General features: G+C 49.7%; 1 protein-coding gene across 1 annotated transcript in view; it reads right to left on the reverse strand.

The window, feature by feature from the left end:
• Window positions 1-5,008: 5,008 nt before the first annotated feature.
• The window catches only part of LOC140120935 (calpain-13-like), a 29,853-nt gene continuing 10,993 nt past the window's right edge, over window positions 5,009-23,868 (reverse strand). The window contains exons 5-16 of the mRNA XM_072139980.1: window positions 18,243-18,376; window positions 16,913-17,084; window positions 15,660-15,692; window positions 15,397-15,438; window positions 13,990-14,049; window positions 13,350-13,391; window positions 12,952-13,026; window positions 10,247-10,332; window positions 9,208-9,282; window positions 8,230-8,390; window positions 7,152-7,303; window positions 5,009-5,620 (exon numbers count right to left, since the gene is read on the reverse strand). Of these exons, the coding sequence (XP_071996081.1) occupies window positions 5,423-5,620; window positions 7,152-7,303; window positions 8,230-8,390; window positions 9,208-9,282; window positions 10,247-10,332; window positions 12,952-13,026; window positions 13,350-13,391; window positions 13,990-14,049; window positions 15,397-15,438; window positions 15,660-15,692; window positions 16,913-17,084; window positions 18,243-18,376 (1,230 nt within the window). The 3' untranslated portion in view covers window positions 5,009-5,422. The remainder of the gene's footprint in view (window positions 5,621-7,151; window positions 7,304-8,229; window positions 8,391-9,207; window positions 9,283-10,246; window positions 10,333-12,951; window positions 13,027-13,349; window positions 13,392-13,989; window positions 14,050-15,396; window positions 15,439-15,659; window positions 15,693-16,912; window positions 17,085-18,242; window positions 18,377-23,868) is intronic.

Genomic DNA, 23,868 nt, shown 5'->3' on the forward strand with positions numbered 1-23,868 from the left:
CCACAGGAGATTACTACATACTGTATGTACACCACCACTAAGGGGAGCTCAGGAGATTACTACATACTGTATATACAACCACCACTAGGGGGAGCTCAGGAGATTACAACATACTATATATACAGTCACCACTAAGGGGAGCTCAGGAGATTACTATTTATGGTGTATACACCAGCACTAGGGGGGCTCAGGAGATTACTACATACTGTATATACAGCCACCACTAGGAGGAGCTCAGGAGATTACTACATACTGTATATACAGCCACCACTAGGAGGAGCTCAGGAGATTACTACATACTGTATATACAGCCACCACTAGGAGGAGCTCAGGAGATTACTACATACTGTATATACAGCCACCACTAGGAGGAGCTCCGGAGATTACTACATACTGTATATACACCACCACTAGGGGAGCTCAGGAGATTACTACATACAAGATATACAGCCATCACTAGGGGGGGGGGGGCTAAGGAGAATACTACATACTGTACATACAGCCACCACTAGGGGGAGCTCAGGAGATTAGTACATACTGTATATACAGCCACCACTAGGAGGAGCTCAGTAAATTACTACATACTGTATATACAGCCATCACTAGGAGGAGCTCAGGAGATTACGACATACTGTATATACAGCCACCACTAGGGGGAGCTCAGGAGATTACTACATACGGTATATACAGCCACCACTAGCGGGGGCTCAGGAGATTACTAAATACTGTATATACAGTCACAACTAGGGGGAGCTCAGGAGATTACTACATACTGTATATACAGCCACCACTAGGGGGAGCTCAGGAGATTACTACATACTGTATATACACCACCAGTAGGGGGAGCACAGGAGATTACTACACACTGTATATACACCACCACTAGGGGGAGCTCAGGAGATTACTACATACTGTATATACAGCCACCACTAGGGGGGCTAAGGAGATTACTACATACTGTATATACAGCCACCACTAGGGGGAGCTCAGGAGATTACTATATACTGTATGTACAGCCACCACTAGGAGGAGCTCAGGAGATTACTACTTCCTGTATATACAGCCACCACTAGGGGGAGCTCAGGAGATTACTACATACTGTATATACAGCCACCACTAGGAGGAGCTCAGGAGATTACTAAATACTGTATATACGGACACCACTAGGATGAACTCAGGAGATCACTATATACTGTATATACAGCCACCACTAGGGGGAGCTCAGGAGATTACTACATACTGTATATACAGCCACCACTAGGAGGAGCTCAGGAGATTACTACATACTGTATATACAGCCACCACTAGGGGGAGATCAGGAGATTACTACATACTGTATATACAGCCACCACTAGGAGGAGCTCAGGAGAATACTACATACTGTATATATACGGACACCACTAGGGGGAGTTTAGGAGATTACTACATACTGTATATACAGCCACCACAAGGGGGAGCTCAGGAGATTACTAAATACTGTACATACAGTCACCACTAGGGGGAGCTAAGGAGATTACTATATACTGTATATACAACCACCACTAGGGGGAGATCAGGAGATTACTACATACTGTATATACAGCCACCACTAGGGGGAGCTCAGGAGATTACTACATACTGTATATACAGCCACCACTAGGGGGAGCTCAGGAGATTACTACATACTGTATATACAACCACCACTAGGAGGAGCTCAGGAGATTACTATATACTGTATATACAGCCACCACTAGGAGGAGCTCAGGAGATTACTACATACTGTATATACAGCCACCACTAGGGGGACCACAGGAGATTACTACATACTGTATGTACACCACCACTAAGGGGAGCTCAGGAGATTACTACATACTGTATATACAACCACCACTAGGGGGAGCTCAGGAGATTACAACATACTATATATACAGTCACCACTAAGGGGAGCTCAGGAGATTACTATTTATGGTGTATACACCAGCACTAGGGGGGCTCAGGAGATTACTACATACTGTATATACAGCCACCACTAGGAGGAGCTCAGGAGATTACTACATACTGTATATACAGCCACCACTAGGAGGAGCTCAGGAGATTACTACATACTGTATATACAGCCACCACTAGGGGGAGCTCAGGAGATTACTACATACTGTATATACACCATCACTAGGAGGAACTCAGGAGATTACTACAAACTGTGTATCCAGCCACCACTAGGGGGAGCTCAGGAGATTACTACAAACTGTATATGCACCACCAGCAGAGGGAGCTCAAAAGATTACTATATACTGTATATACAGCCACAACTAGGGGGAGCTCAGGAGATTACTACATACTGTATATACAGCCACCACTAGGAAGAGCTCAGGTGATTACTATATACTGTTTATACAGCCACCACTAGGGGGGGCTCATGAGATTACCACATACTGTATATATAGCCACCACTAGGGGGATCTTAGGAGATTACTATATACTGTATATACAGCCACCACTATGGGGAGCTCAGGAGATTACTACATACTGTATATGCACCACCACTAGAGGTAGCTCAGAAGATTACTACATACTGTATATACACCACCACTAGGGGGAGCTCAGGAGATTACTACATACTGTATATACAACCACCACTAGGGGGAGCTCAGGAGATTACTACATACTGTATATACAGCACCACTAGGGGGAGCTCAGGAGATTACTACATACTGTATATACAGCCACCACTAGGAGGAGCTAAGGAGATTACTACATACTGTATATACACCACCACTAGGGGGAGCACAGGATATTACTACGTACCGTATATACTCCACCACTAGGGGGAGCTCAGGATATTACTAAATACTGTACATACAGCCACCACTAGGGGGAGCTCAGGAGATTACTATATACTGTATATACGGCCACCACTAAGGGGAGCTCAGGATATTACTAAATACTGTACATACAGTCACCACTAGGGGGAGCTCAGGAGATTACTACATACTGTATATACAGCCACCACTAGGGGAAGCTCAGGACATTACTACATACTGTATATACAGCCACCACTAGGGGGATCACAGGAGATTACTACATACTGTATATACAGCCACAACTGGGGGAGCTCAGGAGATTACTACATACTGTATATACAGCCACCACTAGGGGGAGCACAGGAGATTACTACATACTGTATATACAGCCACCACTAGGGGGACCACAGGAGATTACTACATACTGTATATACAGCCACCACTATGGGGAGCTCTGGAGATTACTACATACTGTATATACAGCCACCACTAGGGGGATCACAGCAGATTACTACATACTGTATATACAGCCACCACTAGGAGGAGCTCAGGAGATTACTACATACTGTATATACAGCCACCACTAGGAGGAGCTCAGGAGATTATTACATACTGTATATACAGCCACCACTAGGGGGAGCTCAGGAGATTACTACATAATGTATATACTCCACCACTAGGGGGAGCTCAGGAGATTACTACATACTGTATATACAGACACCACTAGGGGGAGCTCAGGAGATTCCTACATACTGTATATACAGCCACCACTAGGGGGAGCTCAGGAGATTACTACATACTGTATATACAGTCACCACTATGGGGAGCTCAGGAGATTACTACATACTGTATATACAGACACCACTAGGGGGAGCTCAGGAGATTACTACATACTGTATATACAGCCACCACTAGGGGGAGCTCAGGAGATTACTACATACTGTATATACAGTCACCACTATGAGGAGCTCAGGGGATTACTACATACTGTACATACAGCCACCACTAGGGGAAGCTCGGGACATTACTACATACTGTATATACACCACCACAAAGGGGAGCTCTGGAGATTACTACATACTGTATATACAGCCACCACTAGGAGGAGCTCAGGAGATTACTACATACTGTATATACACAACGACTAGGGGGAGCTCAGGAGATTACTACATACTGTATATACACAACGACTAGGGGGAGATCAGGAGATTACTACATACTGTATATATAGCCACCACTAGGGGGAGCTCAGGAGATTACTACATACTGTATATACAGCCACCACTAAGGGGAGCTCTGGAGATTACTGTGATGTAACAGTGTGAGACTCTACAAAGAGTAAAACCCCCAAGCACAGCGCCCTCTACAGAGGAATCAACTCTTTACATTGTAACAATGGGGCTCATTTACTAAGGGTCCGATGGACGAATTTCCGCCGGCTTTCCCGACAATTTCCGTTTTGCGCCGAATTGATTTTGGCGCATGCGATCGGATTGTGTCGCATTGGCGTCGGCTTGCACGTGACAGAAATCGGGGGGGCGTGGCCATCGGACAACCCGACGGATTCGGACAAACCGCAGAATTTAAATAAGGAAATGTGTCGCAAGATCAAGCAGTCACATGCACCAGGGAGAAGAAGGTGAATTCCTGCGGACCTCAGCGCAGAAGCGACACGTGCAGGAACTCGGGCGCACGATCTGAGTGAATCGCGCCGGACCCGAATCCTCGTTGGAGAACGCACCGCGGGATCGCGACAGGACCGGGTAATTAAATGTGCCCCATTATGTTTTATGGGAACAGGATTCATTACTGTAAGAGCAGAGATGATGGAACTCGCTGTCACTGGAGGTTGTGACTATGTATTACATGGTGAACGCTCTGGAGGCTATAAGACTGCAAGGGTCCCCACAGCGCAGTCTAGAGGGGTCCCTGTTATTATACTACCCAGGTCCCCCTTTCCATCCTGAATCCTGCCAGTGCTGCTCTATAACAAACTACTCATGCGGGGGCCAAAGCAATCGATTGTATTCACATCTTCAGGCTGCAGATACAATTATCTAGCGGAGCCGCAGGTGCATTTATCTTATATTTATGGGAACAAAATCGGTAAATAAAATAAAAAAAACCCTGCAGAATATAAAAGTTACAGAACTCGGAAAGCGGCAATAATCGCACGCAAAAAGAAACAAAAAGTTTTTAATTGCATAAAATTACGAAATCTACATCCATTTGTTGCATTAATTGCAGTTTTTTCCATTTCCCTGAGGAATGTGTATTATGTATGGAATGTGTAATATTCCGCATTTGATTGGCTGATGTATATGTTTATGACTATTTATGTGCGATCCTATTATATCCACTTTATGTGCTGTCATACATGTTCCATCCCAGCCCCATGTGCCCCCATAAAAGCTCCATCTTCCTCCTTACTTGCACTTGTGACCATGAGAATATATCTGTATACAGTATAGCTCCCTCTAGTGGCCACTCCAGCCATTTGTTTTCTGTATAACGTTATGTCTGGGTCTTATAGGAGATGCAAGTAGTAAACATCTTATTTTATACACCTGTAGGTGTCTCCTGCCAAAATCATCAGGGTCCATTTACTCAAACGATTGCACCGCCAGGACGCCCCCGGATTCTTACTTCGTACAGTCCTCACTCTTTTGGAAAACCTGAAAGTAGAATGAGGTTTCGTGCTTCCTCTGTGTGGTGTAGGGAATGGCGGCGTAGGTCCCCGCTGTCAGTCTCAGGGACTCGGTGATTTGGTGCTTCTGGTAACATTTCATGTTGGACATAATCTCTGGAGTCAGCGATAGTTGGTTCTTAGAGCCTGAGAGCTGGGAAATAAAAGGGAATGAGGGTCAGGATCAACAGGAATGTGACTTATCCAAGTAAACTGGGGGGGGGGTCCTCACACTGCTGTGCTCTGTGCTCCCTGCAGCCTGTGTTCTGTATTGTCCCTGGAGAGATGTGTAATCAGACCTCACACTGCTGTGCTCTCTGCGGCCAGTGTTATGTATTGTCTCTGGAGAGATGTGTAATCAGACCTCACACTGCTGTGCTCTGTGCTCTCTGCAGCCAGTGTTATCTATTGTCCCTGGAGAGATGTGTAATCAGACCTCACACTGCTGTGCTCTGTGCTCTCTGCAGCCAGTGTTATGTATTGTCCCTGGAGAGATGTGTAATCAGACCTCACACTGCTGTGCTCTGTGCTCCCTGCAGCCTGTGTTCTGTATTGTCCCTGGAGAGATGTGTAATCAGACCTCACACTGCTGTGCTCTGTGCTCTCTGCAGCCAGTGTTATGTATTGTCCCTGGAGAGATGTGTAATCAGACCTCACACTGCTGTGCTCTGTGCTCTCTGCAGCCAGTGTTATGTATTGTCCCTGGAGAGATGTGTAATCAGACCTCACACTGCTGTGCTCTGTGCTCTCTGCAGTCAGTGTTATGGATTGTCCCTGGAGAGATGTGTAATCAGACCTTTGTGTGTGTTGTTAGTAGCAGCAGGACTGTGATATATGGATTTATATTCCAGGATTGTAACTCATTGTTGTGCTCTTAGCTGTCAGTAATGGGGGGTACCCCTGACCGTTTAGGGAAGGTGCCCAGGACTAGAGGCAGCGGTTTTAGGGGAAGTCCATATTAAATGTTTCTGGGCGACTGGCACTTTAATAAAAGGTTGGGTTTTCTGGGTTACTTACCCCTTCTCCTGTCTATCTCATATTTCCGATTTGCGCCGATTTCCCCTGAATTGCCCCAGGATTTTGGCGCACGCGATCGGATTGTGGCGCATCGGCGCTGGCATGCACGCGACGGAAATCGGGGGGGCGTGGCCGAACGAAAACCTGACGGATTTGGAAAAACCGCCGCATTTAAAAAAAAACATCTGTTGCGGAGCTTGCACTTACCTTCACTCAGCCCGGCTCGGTGAACTCCAGAGCGTTCCGATGCTTTTCAGCTCACCAGCGCCACCTAGTGGACGGCGGAGGAACTGCCTTAATAAATCCTGGCCGGACCCGAATCCAGTGCAGAGAACACGCCGCTGGATCGCGAATGGACCGGGTAAGTAAATATGCCCCAATGACTGCAGTCTACAAAATATCTTAGATGATTTCATATAATATCCCAGTTGTTTCAGTTAGCAAACCTGTTATCCCGACAACGGAAAACAACAACTCCCATCGGAGCGTCGGGCTATAAATGTAAGGGCTGCGAGCAATGAGCGCAATCAATATAATCATTGGAACATTTAGCTAAACACGAGGATACATTGTATTGTGCGGCTGATTGTATATTGTATAACGAGGGTTCTCCCCTCCCCCGCCCTCCTCCTCTACATCCATTATCGCAATCACATGATGTCACTTACCTTAATCAGCACAAAGCCAATCGGGAGCCAATCACCAAACCTCTGCTGGTTGCGGCTATTCTGCATGAGAGATACGACCACGTTTACTCCGATCTGGACCTGATCCGATCCGGTCACCTTTATGGTGCATACAGAATTTTTCATCAGGAAATCTAAAGGGAAGAGAATTGTATCCAAAGTACAAAAAGTATAAAACCTTCCAGCAGAGATGTTGTGTCTGGAGTTACACCTGTAGTAGCGGACGTGTCACTGTGACCACTGTTGCGTTTACATTGCATTTTCATTGTGTTAACACTTTGTTTACATTATGTTTACACTGTGTTGACATTATATTTACAATGCAAAGTCAATGCAATGTAAACACAACATTTACTAAATGTAAATGCAATGTAAGTGTGTGAATTGCAGATTATGATATGAGTGTCCAAGCCTGAATCTCCCAGGGGCACCACGGCCGCCCAAGTGACCCATAACCCAAGTGACCCGAAACTATGATACTGCCCTGCAGAGATAATAAGATATGGGGGCTCATTTACTAAAGGGCCGAATCGCCGGGTTTCCCGAATATTACCGATTTGTGCCGTTTGTCCCTGAATTCCCCCGGGCTTTTGGCGCACGTGATTGGATTGTGTCGCATCAGCACCGGCTTGCATGCAATGGAAATCAGGGGGCATGGCCATCGGAAAACCCAATGGATTCGGAAAAAACGCGATATTTTTTTTAAAAAATTGTGTCGCAAGATCGGCACTTACATGCACCGAGGAGAAGCAGGTGAACTCCGGCGGACCTCGGCGCAGCAGCGACACCAGCAGGATATCGGGTGCACGACCTTAGTGAATCCCGGCAGGACCCGAATCCACGTCGGAGAACGCGCCGCTGGATCGCAACTGGACCGGGTAAGTAAAAGAGTCTCCGGCTTTATACTCATACATTAGTGCTGAATCCTCACACTAAATTGCATACAAGAAAACCTTCCAGGACCTTCAAAGGACCTAACCAGTTGGAGATGCAGGACCCGTGCTTCTTATTTTATGTGACCCCCAAGCAGCAGCGCCCACAATATATCACGTAAAATTACCTTTATCTATATTATTCCAGGAGAATTTATCTTTCGTCCATCGGTCCCTGAAGGTTTTTTTGCTCCATTTCTTGTGTTTATCTCCAAAATCGTTGAATTCGGGAACTTGGCTGCAGATTATAATGTGGCTAAATTCTTTGGTAAAGTCCTCCCAGCACATCCTGGAAAGATACAAAGTACAGACCTTATAAGGGTCCTGCGAGCGGAGGTCTGGAGTTATATTATCGTACTTGGCGCAGTGTCATTTATAATGAGTTTGTGCCAGAAACTATCCCGACTCCTGTTTCCGACTATCCCGACTCCTCTGTCTTTTTTGGCCTAACTTTCCCACATCAACCGTCACATTTATGTGTATTTTGTCGGCATTTTTTTGGCACAAATTTTGGCGCACAATAGACCAGGAAAAAATTGGTCTGAGAGCAAAATTAAGGCGCAGTCCATGTAAGATTTTGGCGCACATCTCATTGATGTCGGCATTTTTATGGCACACGGCTGTAAGTAAATAATGGGTAGATGGTAATAATCAGTCGTGCGCCATAAAAATGCCGACATCAATGAGATGTGTGCCAAAATCTTACATGGACTGCGCCTTAATTTTGCTCTCTGACCAAATTTTTTTCCTGGTCTATTGTGCAGCTTTAATACATGGGGCTGTGCTTTCCGGAGACTGATCTCCGATGCCGACAGTCGCGCTTGAGATGTTATTAATCAGTTATTTGCAGACAGTAGATGGTAGACAATCCAAAAACAGTGAAGAACAAAAAGACCCAGAACTGTAGTGAATATTCTGGACAGTTTATGGGTGGTCCGGACAGTTATTTACCTGTCCACCAGGGGGTATTGCATCTCAGTCTCATTCAGGATAAAGCTGAACTGTAATAATACACATAACCTATGGGCAGAGTGTGGCGCTGTTTCTAAATTCCTCTATCACTGGAGGCATCTGCAATCATAGACAATAGACATGATGCTCCGTACCAGAACTGTCCATCGTCCTCGATCTCCTGAAGCTTCAGTCTATCTTCCAGTCTCAGTTCATTCCATAAGGGGCATCTAAGGGAAACAAATGAAACAATGAAGCTTTTCTTCCTTTTGAAGTTTTCTGCTAAAAATTCTTATCTCACATCCTTTATATCTTCACTGCACACAAGATGCACACAAGGGGCTCATTTACTAAGGGTCCGAATCACGCACATTCGTCGGGTTTCCCGACGATTTCCGTTTTTGACGGCTTTCACGCGACAGAAATCGGGGGCATGGCTGTTGGACAACCTGACCAATTCGGAAAAAACGCAGAATTTAAAAAAGAATTCGTGTCGCAAGATCAGCACTTACATGCACCGGGAAGAAGAAGGTGAACTCCGGCGGACCTGAGCGATGCAGCGACACCTGCTGGTTATCGAGCGCACAGACCTTAGTGAATCCCGGCAGACCCGAATTCTCGTCGGACAACGCGCCGCTGGATCGCGATAGGACCAGGTAAGTAAATGTGCCCCAATGTCACAGAGGGAAAATCTATCAAAGTTCTATCACAACCTGCCCCAATAGTTACATATTGGGGGTCATTTACTAAGGGCCCGAATCACGTTTTTACGGCGATTTACCCAAATTTTTCCGTTTTGCACCAATTTTCCCGGAATTGCCCCGGGTTTTTGGCGCACGCAATCGGATTGTGGCGCATCGGCGCCGGCATGTACGCAACGGAAATCGGGGAGCGTGGCGGTACGAAAACCCGACGCTGCATTTAAAAAAAAAAGTGTTGCTGGACACGCGCTTACCTGCACCCGGCCCGGTTTGGTGAAGTTCAGTGCATTCCGACGAACTTCAGGGCAGCAGCGACACCTGGTGAACATCGGAGGAACTGCCTTAGTGAATCACCGGAAGACCCGAATCCTCCGCAGAGAACGTGCAGCTGGATCACGAATGGACCGGGTAAGTAAATCTGCCCCAATGTATCTGTGCATAACTTTATAACACTCCCTCATGTATATCCCAATGTCACACCCCCAGCACTTACCTGTCGCTCCACCTTCCATTCCATTCTCCGTACCCCCATGGATTCCATATCCGAACGAGTCTCACAAATCCGTTTTGAAACGGAACCTAATATAATAAGTAGCAATAACTTTGTTATTTTCCTGCAGTTACACATGGAATTATTTCTAATTCTACAAAATGATACAATTATAATGAATACAATACTAGAATACAGGATCAGATACTACAGGTGTTTGGTACGAGGAGTGTGGCACCACCATAGTCCATAGTCACGTATGTGCGCCATTCTATGCTCCTGGGTGCAGGGCGTCTAGTGACAGCGCGCTCCGCAGCTTCATGGCATTTAGCATTTACCTTGTAATGAGGTTTCTGAGCGCCAAATAGTGAAACGCTTTAATTGCTCTTATTGTGCTGAGATCGTCAGAAGAAGAGGATCTCGCAAAAGTGAAAAGGTTGCTTTTTTTATTTTTAGCTGAATTTCTCGAGTTACAATCAACCACAACTGCAGCTTATTCTACGTTTCGCTATAAAGCACAAGAGACTGCAGTGAGGCCTTTGTGGGGTCAGTAACAGTAGTAGGGATATATATGGGTCAATGAAGCCCCTGAGGGGTCATTAAGACCTTCATGATGTCAGTAGAGATCCTGTGGGGTTTTCTTGAGTTATTTCAGCCATTGTAGGGTCATTTTGTCCCCAAATTGTGTCAGTAGAGCTCCTGTGGTGTCAGAAGAGGATTTGTGGGATCTGTAATACCCTTATTGGGTCAATGAAGCCCCTATGGTGCTAGTAAGGTGTCTGGTGTCAGAAGAGATCTTGTGAGGTCAGTAGAGCCTTTGTAGACTTAGTTGGCCTTGTAGGGTCAGTAAGGCCTTCAAAGTATCAGTAAAGCTCTAGTAGGGTCTTTGGAGCCTACGTAGGATTAGTATATCCCAGAATCCTGTCAATGGAGCTCCTATGGGGTCAGTAAAACCCCTGTAGGGATAGAAAGGTCTTTATGTGTAAGTAGAGCCTTTGAGGGATGAGTAAAGGCCTTGAAGGGTTAGTAAGGTCTTCATGGCATCAGTAGAACTCATGTGGGGTCACTAGAGCCTTTGTTGGGTCAGTAGAGCCCTTGTTGGGTCTAGTAAGGCTTTGTGGGATCAGTAGGGTGTCCATATTGTCTGTAGAGCTGCTGTAAGGTCAGTAAAGCACTTTCAAGGGTTAGGGCCGTCTTAGTGACATCAGTTGAGCTCCTGTAGGGTGAGTAAAGCCCATGTGGGATTAGGAAGGTTTTTATGGCATCAGTTGAGCTCCGGTGTTGTCAGAGCCTTTGTGGGGTCAGTAGAGTGTTCATGGTGTCAGTAGTGCTCTTGTGGGGTCAATAAAGCACTTGCAGGGTTAGGAAGGTCTTCATGGCATCAGTAAAGCTCTTGTGGGGGTTACTGGAGTCTTTGTGGGGTCAGTAAAGCTCTGGTTTGCTCCATTAAAACTTTGTGGGGTATGTAAGGTCTTCATGGTGTCACTAAAGACCATGTTGGGTCGAATAAGCCCTCACATGGTCAGTAGAGCTCCTTTGGGGTCAATTAAGCCCTCAGGGTTTAGTAAGGGCTTTGCAGTAACCCATTCTCTGTAAGACCTTTGGTCAGTGGAGCCCTTGTAGGATCAGTGGAGCCCTTGTAGGATCAGTGGAGCCCTTGTAAGATCAGTGGAGCCCTTGTAAGATCAGTGGAGCCCTTGTAAGATCAGTGGAGCCCTTGTAAGATCAGTGGAGCCCTTGTAAGATCAGTGGAGCCCTTGTAAGATCAGTGGAGCCCTTGTAGGATCAGTGAAACCCTTGTAGGATCAATGGAGCCCATGAAGGATCAATGGAGCCCTTGTTGGATCCGTAGAGTCCTTGTTGGATCAGTGGAACCCTTGTAGGATCAGTGAAGCCCTTGTAGGATCAGTGAAGCCCTTGTAGGATCGGTGAAGCCCTTGTAGGATTGGTGAAGCCCTTGTAGGATCGGTGAAGCCCTTGTAGGATCGGTGAAGCCCTTGTGGGATCGGTGAAGCCCTTGTGGGAATAATGAAGCCTTTGTGGGAATAATAAAGCCTTTGTGGGATCAGTGGAGCCCTTGTAGGATCAGCGATATCCTTATAGGATCAGTGAAACCCTTGTGGGATCAATGGAGCCTTTGTGGGATCAGTGGAGCCCTTGTAGGATCAGTGAAGCCCTTGTAGGATCATTGAAGCCCTTGTAGGATCAGTGAAGCCCTTGTGGGATCAGTGAAGCCCTTGTGGGATCAGTGAAGCCCTTGTGGGATCAGTGAAGCCCTTGTGGGATCAGTGAAGCCCTTGTGGGATCAGTGGAGCCCTTGTAGGATCAGTGGAGCCCTTGTTGAATCAGTGAAGCCCTTGTCGGATCAGTGAAGCCCTTGTAGGATCAGTGGAGCCCTTGTTGGATCAGTGGAGCCCTTGTACGATCAGTGAAGCCCTTGTAGGATCAGTGAAGCCCTTGTAGGATCAATGGAGCCCTTGTAGGATCAATGGAGCCCTTGTAGGATCAATGGAGCCCTTGTAGGATCAGTGGAGCCCTTGTAGGATCAGTGGAGCCCTTGTAGGATCAGTGGAGCCCTTGTGGGATCGGTGAAGCCCTTGTGGGATCGGTGAAGCCCTTGTGGGATCGGTGAAGCCCTTGTGGGAGGCCATCACCGAGCTTCTGCTGAAGACCCATACAGTTCTTTTCTCCTTGTGCTCATTAGTTACCTCCGTGTAGTCGGTTACAGAGTAGGCATGGCGATCCACCAGGCCGGACCCTCGGAGAATATTTTCTGGGAGTTTCTGGTGGAAAGAGACAGAACAATTACATATTATAACCTTTGCTACAAAGTTGTGATTCTTCCAGAGCAGAACTCTCCTACTGTTCTGTGCTCTCAACTCCTTCGCTCACCTATTAGTTACCATGGTAACAGACTACAAACAGCCCCAGACCTCCGTACTCATATGTATCCATCTCTTCTTCTATTTTGCTTATGACTGCAGAATCTGACTACATTGGATGTGTTTGTAGTCTGTCACCATGGAGACCCACAGGCTCTGCGGCTGTATACACCAACGCTTTATTTAGTCCCATGAACCCCACATTTCTGCCCCAGGTCACTCACGTCATTGAGCATGCTCGTCCTCCTGCTCCCTGCATAAATCCCCTGGAAAAATAAAGTTATGGATTATTCAATTAATAATGAAAGAAAGAATCTCCCCAGCTGTACAGAGGATTTCAGGAGATGAACGTCTGGGGTCTGTCTATGCATGGGAGGATATAAGGACGGGACTGCACAGGACAATGGGGATGTGAGGAGGTCACATGATGCCAGGAGGTCACATGATGCCAGGAGGTCACATGATGCCAGGAGGTAACATGATGCGAGGAGGTCACATGATGCGAGGATGTCACATAGTGAAAGCAGCACAGAGGTTTTCAGGAGAGGATTTGACCACTATTACCATATTTTTCGGACTATAAGGTGCACCGGATTATAAGGCGCACCATCAATAAATGCCTGCTCAAACTTCTAGGTTCATATATAAGGCGCACCGGATTATTAGGCGCACCGGATTATAAGGATGTATGACCAGCAGGTGGCAGACCTGTGCACAGTTCAAGGCAGCTATTGTCTGTAAGTACGGATCATATATAAGGCGCACCGGATTATAAGGCGCACCTTTGATTTCTCAGAAAATCAAAGGATTTTTTGTGCGCCTTATAGTCCGAAAAATACGGTAACTAGTTAACCTATTGCTCACCTGTCCGTGGTCTGATACACTTGGATATCGCTGCTCAGGGGCGTTGTCGTTCCTGACATCCTATAAGGTGCACAGGTGATAAGAACAAATCAGTGGAGATTTAGAGCAAAAAGTTAGGATGTTTGTAAATGTTTTCGGTTACTTTGTGTTCCACCAGTTCAGGCAGAATTTAAAAAATTCAATCAGCTTTTTACAGTCTGGATTCAAAAAATCTCCTCCGTTTCTGTGGATTCATCGCCATGGCTACAGACTACAAACAAACTCTGTGTAGTCTGACCTCATTCTATTTATAATTATGTAACAAACTGACCCCCAGTAATGACACATTGATGATCCGCCCTAGAGACCCCTAGTGATGACACATTGATGATCCGCCCTAGAGACCCCTAGTAATGACACATTGATGATCCGTCCTAGAGACCCCTAGTGATGACACATTGATGATCCGTCCTAGAGACCCCTAGTGATGACACATTGATGATCCGCCCTAGAGACCCCTAGTGATGACACATTGATGATCCGCCCTAGAGACCCCTAGTGATGACACATTGATGATCCGCCCTAGAGACCTAAGTAATCCTGGATAGACCTGAGCGGACCCAAATGTTACGTTTGGGTTCAGGGGAGTTCCTCCCGACCCAAGCATATTGGAGAATTAGCTGGCAAGCTACCAATCCCAAAAAATAACTCTAGACACCCTGGGGCAATCATAGCCATGGCTAGTTGAAGGAAATCAACTATCAAAATCCATCCTGATAAACCAGGGACATTACTCCTAGATCCAGGCACCGGGACTGTGGTATCTTCTTATATTTCTTATCCATCGCCTCCTTCCTTCTAAAAAAAATCTACTTTTACAGTTATGCTAATGAGCGAAAAGGACTCAGATGGGGTGTTACCAGAGCCACTCCGTGCTGTAGCTTCACAGGCTGTTACAATGTGCAAGAACACTTCCCCCGTCCAATGTGTGAGATTACAGCAGACAGAGGGAGGAGGGAAGCGCTGATGGAACAGGGGAAAGGTGAGACAGTGTAACAGCTTGTGAAGCTATAGCACAGAAGGGCTCTAGTGATGCCCCCAGAGCCCTTCTGGCTCATTAGCATAATTGTAAAAGTTGATTTGCCTTGAGCAACAAATATAAGAAGATTACCATAGTCACAGCGCCTGGATCTATGACTATGGTTTATCAGGATGGATTTAGATGGTCCGTTTCCTGTATGTTTTCGGCAGGCAATCTCTTCTCTGTAGTGTAGATCTCAGTACACCCACCACAGGGGGTTCAGCCACGTGGCCCTCTGCCACATAAGAAGCCGCTAGTATGATAAGTAGCACATGGTATCCGGGGCCCCTGTTACAGATTCTGCATTGAGGCTTCTCATGGTTATATATTCGGAGGGTCCTACTTACATTATTGAGGTGGTCCCTCCTCTGGTCGCCTACATGGCTCCTCTATAGGGAATACATTTACATCATTAGTAACAATGAAATAACTTCTGATCAAACTATAGAAGAGGTCACAAAGGATCCGACACATGAAAACTACAAGGGTTTCTCTAAAATAAGCTGCTAATAATGTAAAGAGAATCAAGCATGAATGTGCAGCGCCCCTGCAGGACAAGTAGAGTATGACACGCACACAAGAGTAAAAGATACAATACAATAGATATTACCTGCTTTATATTTTGTGTTTTGTTCGGAGGATCCTATAAAAGAGAAGACAACAATAAAATCACTTTTCCACTTAAAATCAGCCGAAAACCTTCCTATGTTTCCATAAGGTTTTTAAAATCTTGCAATTTCTTTCCTTCTCTATTTTCTATGTGATTGGGCCAAAGACTGCATTGTCCATGGATCTAACAAATCCCAGGGCATTGGTTAAATCCATGAGCCGCCCCCTGGCCCCTCCCCCAAGGAACTGGAAACTGTCTTTCTGATCTGTCATGTAAATGAACCCACCCTAAATAAAGACTTCATTAAAACTATGATGAAAAAGCATTGCCCTTAACCCTAAACGGTTCCTTTCCATGGCTGAAATCTTACATCAATCAATTTGTAAACTTGGCAACTCACCTGAAGAGTCCAGCACACTAATTGAGTCACACATATTGCTTGCATTGCCCCGCCTCCTTATTCCTGATTGACAGGCTATGATTTTCTGCTGTATGGAGAGCTTTGTTATATCATTGGGCACTGAAAGTCATGTGACCAGGATGTAACACTTGCAACATCTAACTCATGTATGTATCTGATCACATGAAATCACAGCAGTCTCCATGGAAGATGGGGAAGAGTAGAAGTCCATGGAGAATGGAGAGGAGTAGAAATCCATGGAGGCTGCTGTGATTTCATGTGATCAGGTATATGCATGGCATACAGTTTGCTTATGTTAGGAGTCTAAAGGACCTGTGATGATGTCACTCGGGTCACATGCTGAGCAAAGAGATGGGAGGGGCCGGGCCGAGCAGGACAAGCCTTTTCAATTGCCAGGGAATGTAAGATAAAGTTGATTTATGTAGATGTAAGGGGAACGATTTTTAGCAAAAAGAAGTTTGTCACTCTATAGGGCTTATAGGAAGCTGTTAATAGCTGTATATGTGAAAATGTGGTGACAGGTTCTCTTTAAACCACACCCCTTTGGGGCAGGGAAAAGACTACAATGGCATGATTTTTACTGAAAATTCTGGAAACTCGAGACCCAGCTTTGGTCTTACCAACTTTACTGTTGGTTAGATAAGGATGTTTAAGTCCCACCTGGGACCAGCTATGGAGCCCAATATAACCGCTCAGTCCTGCCTCTAAACTGGTTGGGGCTGTCTCCTTTGCCTGGGCTGCTCTTCAGACTGGGATATAACCAAAAGTGCTGGAAATGTACAAAAATATGGAAATATCGAAAATCATATGGGCATTGTCCGTGACCCCTCACCTTCTTGCATCTGATACAGGCCATCAGCGTCTCTGGACTCGCCGAACGAATCATGTTCCAAGTATCGGCCATCGAGGTTCCTAGATCAAACGTCATGGTCAGCCCACCGGTCAGGTTTAAGAAGGCATCAGACGGGTCACCCCAGTGTAAATTCTGATATGAACCCAGAAATCTAAAAATAAGGTAAAAAAAGGAAAGTTTTATTTTTTAACTTTCATCATACTGCATCCACATCAATAGATATGAAGATCAAATCATTCACTGTGGGGCTTTGCAACCATAAGTCAAAATTAGGTTGTGGATCTCTAGGGGGGGAAGGATCTACCACCATCTTGTCTGGTTTCTTGTACAGCTTTATGCAACTTTTGGGTCTCAGTTGGGACTTTTTAGTCTTACTTGGGACCAAAATGTCCCAACTGAGACAAGGAAATCTCGAACAACTGTCCAAAAAACCTGACAATATGGTGATAGATCTCCCCCAATATTACGACTCTTTGTAGGAAGCTAGAATGTTACTAAACATCCTCACCAGTGTCAATATACAGTAATGGGATCCTTAATAGAGTCAATGGGGGTTATTTATCTTTAGGAGGCTCCTTGGGGCAGTTCTATGTCTAATTTTTGAGCTCCGGTGCCCATCACAATTATTAAAGTGGCTTTGACTCAATGTTCTTATATTCTATTTTCTGTCTGGGTTCCATGGAGGATGTGGAAGAGTAGAAGTCCATGGAGGATGCTGTGATTTCATGTGATCAGATATATGCATGGTATACAGTTTGCTAATATTAGGAGGCTAAAGGAACTGTGATGATGGAACTCTAATTTTTGAGCTCCGGTGCCCATCACAATTCTTAAAGTGGCCTTGACCCTTAAATAAATGTTCTTTTGGTCTATTTTCTGTCTGGGGGTTGTTTTTTCAAAATGTCCCAAAAAAGTCTCAAAATGCATAAAAAGTCCCAGGACATAGACCCGCAGGAGACTGGCAGAACTATGAGACTTTTTATAAGTCGTGAATCTGGCTTTGCACTGCGTAGCACTAGCAGTAGTTCTGATGAAGAGGTGTAAATAATCCTGTGAGACTTTTTAGCGGTGCAAAGTCTCAAAAAAACTCAATGCGACTACTTTGAGACTTTTTTGCGCCAAGAAATAATCATAAAAAAAACCTAAGATCTCAATGCAGAAGAAGACAGTCCACCAAGGACCACAGTCCCCCAGGCTTGATGGGTCTCCCTACACATTGATAACTCATGATCTTCCCAAGGAGGTTCATGGGTAACGTTCAGTATCTCGATTTCCTGGGCACCAGGTTAAGTAGAAGATGGATAATTACTTGGCGTAAGCTTTCTCCAGGAGACAAGGCCAGAATTCATTGCTGCAGGACGGCCTCACGGAGAAGAACTTCCCATCCAGGAACGGCAGATAATCATCTACCACGATATCCATCAACTCGCCGAGGTGCCAGAGCTAGAGTAAAGAAAAAACAGGTGAAATCATACCACAGAAAACAAATTATTGGGTGTAAGTCAAAATCAACCATCCTCCTTGCATGAGCAGGGGAGGAGTAGAAGTCCATGGAGAATGGAGAGGAGTAGAAATCCATGGAGGCTGCTGTGATTTCATGTGATCAGATACATACATGGGGTACAGTTTGCTTATCTTAGGAGGCTAAAGGACCTGTGGTGATGTCACTCTGGTCACATGACATGCTGAAAAGAGAGATGGGAAGGGTCGGGCCGATCAGGACACGCCCCCTCTGATGCCAGGGAACCTTCCTCCTTGCATGAGCATAGCCCAAGATTTCCCCGACCACGATAGCCAATCACAGACTAAGAGCAAGGACCAAGACTCCTGGTCTGAAACCCGTCACACTTCATTTTCCGTTTTCAGTAAATGTGACTCTTAATATTTTTCCTCGTCTTGATGCTGAAGCCTCCAAAGAATATTTTGGGATAACCAATCGCTGGCCTCAGCGGTCACCCTTCTTGCACTTATGAGACCACTGAGGCCTGTGATTTGCCCCAATGACCCCAGGAGCCCGATTTCAATATGGAAGTTTTACCTTCTGGTGCTGTGTGCGGTGTCATTTTTTGTGAGATGAGCTGACGTTTTGAGGACTGTGTGACCTCATGATTACTTTTTATGACATTTTTTTATATGTTGCAAAATGGTCAAAAAGTTGGGTTTGACGGGTACAGAATAATATAGGACAGTTCCTGACAGGGTCGGCTCCAGGATGAAGTAGGCCCCTGGGTGACAGAACCTTAGTGGGCGCCTTTTCAGAAAGCTTACATCCAGACCCACTCACCCCCTGCAGTAGCCAAACTGTCTCCACATAAGCCACCCCCCCCCTCAACATAAGCCACACAGTCCTCACACCCCCAACATAAGCCACACAGTCCTCACACCCCCAACATAAGCCACACAGTCCTCACACCCCCTCCCTCCCTGTAGTCACAGTATCCTCACACCCTCCCCCCTCCCGCGGTAGCCACACTGTCCTCATAGACAAACCCCCGGTAGACAAACTGTCCCCCCATAAGCCACACTTCTTCTCCCCCTGGTAGCCACATTGTACCCCACATAAGCCACAGAGCCCCCACGTAGCCACACAATCCTCACACACACACCCCTGGTAGCCACGCTGTCCTCTAACCCCCCCCCCCCCCCCCAGTAGCCACACTGTCCTCACACACAACCCCCTGTAGCCACACTGTCCTCACACACCAGCCCTTGGTAGTCATACTGCCTCCCAGTAGCCACACTGCCCCCCCCCCCCAGTAGCCACACTGTCCTCACCCGAACCCCCCGGGATCCACACTGTCCTCACCCGAACCCCCCGAGATCGACACTGTCCTCACCCGCACCCCCCTGTAGCCACACTGTCCTCACCCGCACCCCCCGGTATCCACACTGTCCTCACCCGCACCCCCCGGTATCCACACTGTCCTCACCCGAACCCCCCGGGATCCACACTGTCCTCACCCGCACCCCCCAGTATCCACACTGTCCTCACCCGCACCCCCCTGTAGCCACACTGTCCTCACCCGCACCCCCCGATATCCACACTGTCCTCACCCGCACCCCCCTGTAGCCACACTGTCCTCACCCGCACCCCCCTGTATCCACACTGTCCTCACCCGCACCCCCCTGTAGCCACACTGTCCTCACCCGCACCCCCCGGTATCCACACTGTACTCACCCGCACCCCCCGGTATCCACACTGTCCTCACCCGCACCCCCCTGTAGCCACACTGTCCTCACCCGCACCCCCCTGTAGCCACACTGTCCTCACCCGCACCCCCCGGTATCCACACTGTCCTCACCCGCACCCCCCTGTAGCCACATTGTCCTCACCCGCACCCCCCGGTATCCACACTGTCCTCACCCGCACCCCCCGGTATCCACACTGTCCTTACCCGCACCCCCCTGTAGCCACACTGTCCTCACCCGCACCCCCCGGTATCCACACTGTCCTCACCCGCACCCCCCGGTATCCACACTGTCCTCACCCGCACCCCCCTGTATCCACACTGTCCTCACCCGCACCCCCCGGTATCCACACTGTCCTCACCCGCACCCCCCGGTATCCACACTGTCCTCACCCGCACCCCCCGGTATCCACACTGTCCTCACCCGCACCCCCCGGTATCCACACTGTCCTCACCCGCACCCCCCGGTATCCACACTGTCCTCACCCGCACCCCCCGGTATCCACACTGTCCTCACCCGCACCCCCCGGTATCCACACTGTCCTCACCCGCACCCCCCGGTATCCACACTGTCCTCGCCCGCACCCACCGGTATCCACACTGTCCTCACCCGCACCCCCCGGTATCCACACTGTCCTCACCGCACCCCCCTGTATCCACACTGTCCTCACCCGCACCCCCCGGTATCCACACTGTCCTCACCCGCACCCCCCTGTATCCACACTGTCCTCACCCGCACCCCCCTGTATCCACACTGTCCTCACCCGCACCCCCCGGTATCCACACTGTCCTCACCCGCACCCCCCGGTATCCACACTGTCCTTACCCGCACCCCCCGGTATCCACACTGTCCTCACCCGCACCCCCCTGTATCCACACTGTCCTCACCCGCACCCCCCGGTATCCACACTGTCCTCACCCGCACCCCCCGGTATCCACACTGTCCTCACCCGCACCCCCCGGTATCCACACTGTCCTCACCCGCACCCCCCGGTATCCACACTGTCCTCACCCGCACCCCCCGGTATCCACACTGTCCTCAACCGCACCCCCCGGTATCCACACTGTCCTCACCCGCCCCCCCCCCGGTATCCACACTGTCCTCACCCGCACCCCCCTGTATCCACACTGTCCTCACCCGCACCCCCCGGTATCCACACTGTCCTCACCCGCACCCCCCGGTATCCACACTGTCCTCACCCGCACCCCCCGGTATCCACACTGTCCTCACCCGCACCCCCCTGTATCCACACTGTCCTCACCCGCACCCCCCTGTAGCCACACTGTCCTCACCCGCACCCCCCTGTAGCCACACTGTCCTCACCCGCACCCCCCGGTATCCACACTGTCCTCACCCGCACCCCCCTGTAGCCACACTGTCCTCACCCGCACCCCCCGGTATCCACACTGTACTCACCCGCACCCCCCGGTATCCACACTGTCCTCACCCGCACCCCCCTGTAGCCACACTGTCCTCACCCGCACCCCCCTGTAGCCACACTGTCCTCACCCGCACCCCCCGGTATCCACACTGTCCTCACCCGCACCCCCCGGTATCCACACTGTCCTTACCCGCACCCCCCTGTAGCCACACTGTCCTCACCCGCACCCCCCGGTATCCACACTGTCCTCACCCGCACCCCCCGGTATCCACACTGTCCTCACCCGCACCCCCCTGTATCCACACTGTCCTCACCCGCACCCCCCGGTATCCACACTGTCCTCACCCGCACCCCCCGGTATCCACACTGTCCTCACCCGCACCCCCCGGTATCCACACTGTCCTCACCCGCACCCCCCGGTATCCACACTGTCCTCACCCGCACCCCCCGGTATCCACACTGTCCTCACCCGCACCCCCCGGTATCCACACTGTCCTCACCCGCACCCCCCGGTATCCACACTGTCCTCACCCGCACCCCCCGGTATCCACACTGTCCTCACCCGCACCCCCCGGTATCCACACTGTCCTCACCCGCACCCCCCGGTATCCACACTGTCCTCACCCGCACCCCCCGGTATCCACACTGTCCTCACCCGCACCCCCCGGTATCCACACTGTCCTCACCCGCACCCCCCTGTATCCACACTGTCCTCACCCGCACCCCCCGGTATCCACACTGTCCTCACCCGCACCCCCCGGTATCCACACTGTCCTCACCCGCACCCCCCGGTATCCACACTGTCCTCACCCGCACCCCCCTGTAGCCACACTGTCCTCACCCGCACCCCCCGTATCCACACTGTCCTCACCCGCACCCCCCGGTATCCACACTGTCCTCACCCGCACCCCCCTGTAGCCACACTGTCCTCACCCGCACCCCCCGGTATCCACACTGTCCTCACCCGCACCCCCCGGTATCCACACTGTCCTCACCCGCACCCCCCGGGATCCACACTGTCCTCACCCGCACCCCCCGGTATCCACACTGTCCTCACCCGCACCCCCCTGTAGCCACACTGTCCTCACCCGCACCCCCCTGTATCCACACTGTCCTCACCCGCACCCCCCGGTATCCACACTGTCCTCACCCGCACCCCCCGGTATCCACACTGTCCTCACCCGCACCCCCCGTATCCACACTGTCCTCACCCGCACCCCCCGGTATCCACACTGTCCTCACCCGCACCCCCCGTATCCACACTGTCCTCACCCGCACCCCCCGGTATCCACACTGTCCTCACCCGCACCCCCCGGTATCCACACTGTCCTCACCCGCACCCCCCGGTATCCACACTGTCCTCACCCGCACCCCCCTGTAGCCACACTGTCCTCACCCGCACCCCCCGGTATCCACACTGTCCGCACCCGCACCCCCCTGTATCCACACTGTCCTCACCCGCACCCCCCGGTATCCACACTGTCCTCACCCGCACCCCCCGGTATCCACACTGTCCTCACCCGCACCCCCCGGTATTCACACTGTCCTCACCCGCACCCCCCGGTATCCACACTGTCCTCACCCGCACCCCCCGGTATCCACACTGTCCTCACCCGCACCCCCCGGTATCCACACTGTACTCACCCGCACCCCCCGGTATCCACACTGTCCTCACCCGCACCCCCCGGTATCCACACTGTCCTCACCCGCACCCCCCGGTATCCACACTGTACTCACCCGCACCCCCCTGTATCCACACTGTCCTCACCCGCACCCCCCTGTATCCACACTGTCCTCACCCGCACCCCCCGGTATCCACACTGTCCTCACCCGCACCCCCCTGTATCCACACTGTCCTCACCCGCACCCCCCGGTATCCACACTGTCCTCACCCGCACCCCCCGGTATCCACACTGTCCTCACCCGCACCCCCCTGTAGCCACACTGTCCTCACCCGCACCCCCCTGTATCCACACTGTCCTCACCCGCACCCCCCGGTATCCACACTGTCCTCACCCGAACCCCCAGGTATCCACACTGTCCTCACCCGCACCTCCCAGTATCCACACTGTCCTCACCCGCACCCCCCGGTATCCACACTGTCTTCACCCGCACCCCCCGGTATCCACACTGTCCTCACCCGCACCCCCCGGTTTCCACACTGTCCTCACCCGCACCCCCCGGTATCCACACTGTCCTCACCCGCACCCCCCTGTATCCACACTGTCCTCACCCGCACCCCCCAGTATCCACACTGTCCTCACCCGCACCCCCCGGTATCCACACTGTCCTCACCCGCACCCCCCGGTATCCACACTGTCCTCACCCGCACCCCCCGGTATCCACACTGTCCTCACCCGCACCC

This window comes from Engystomops pustulosus, chromosome 3, assembly GCF_040894005.1.
Source record: "Engystomops pustulosus chromosome 3, aEngPut4.maternal, whole genome shotgun sequence".
In the NCBI taxonomy this organism is placed as follows: domain Eukaryota; kingdom Metazoa; phylum Chordata; class Amphibia; order Anura; family Leptodactylidae; genus Engystomops; species Engystomops pustulosus.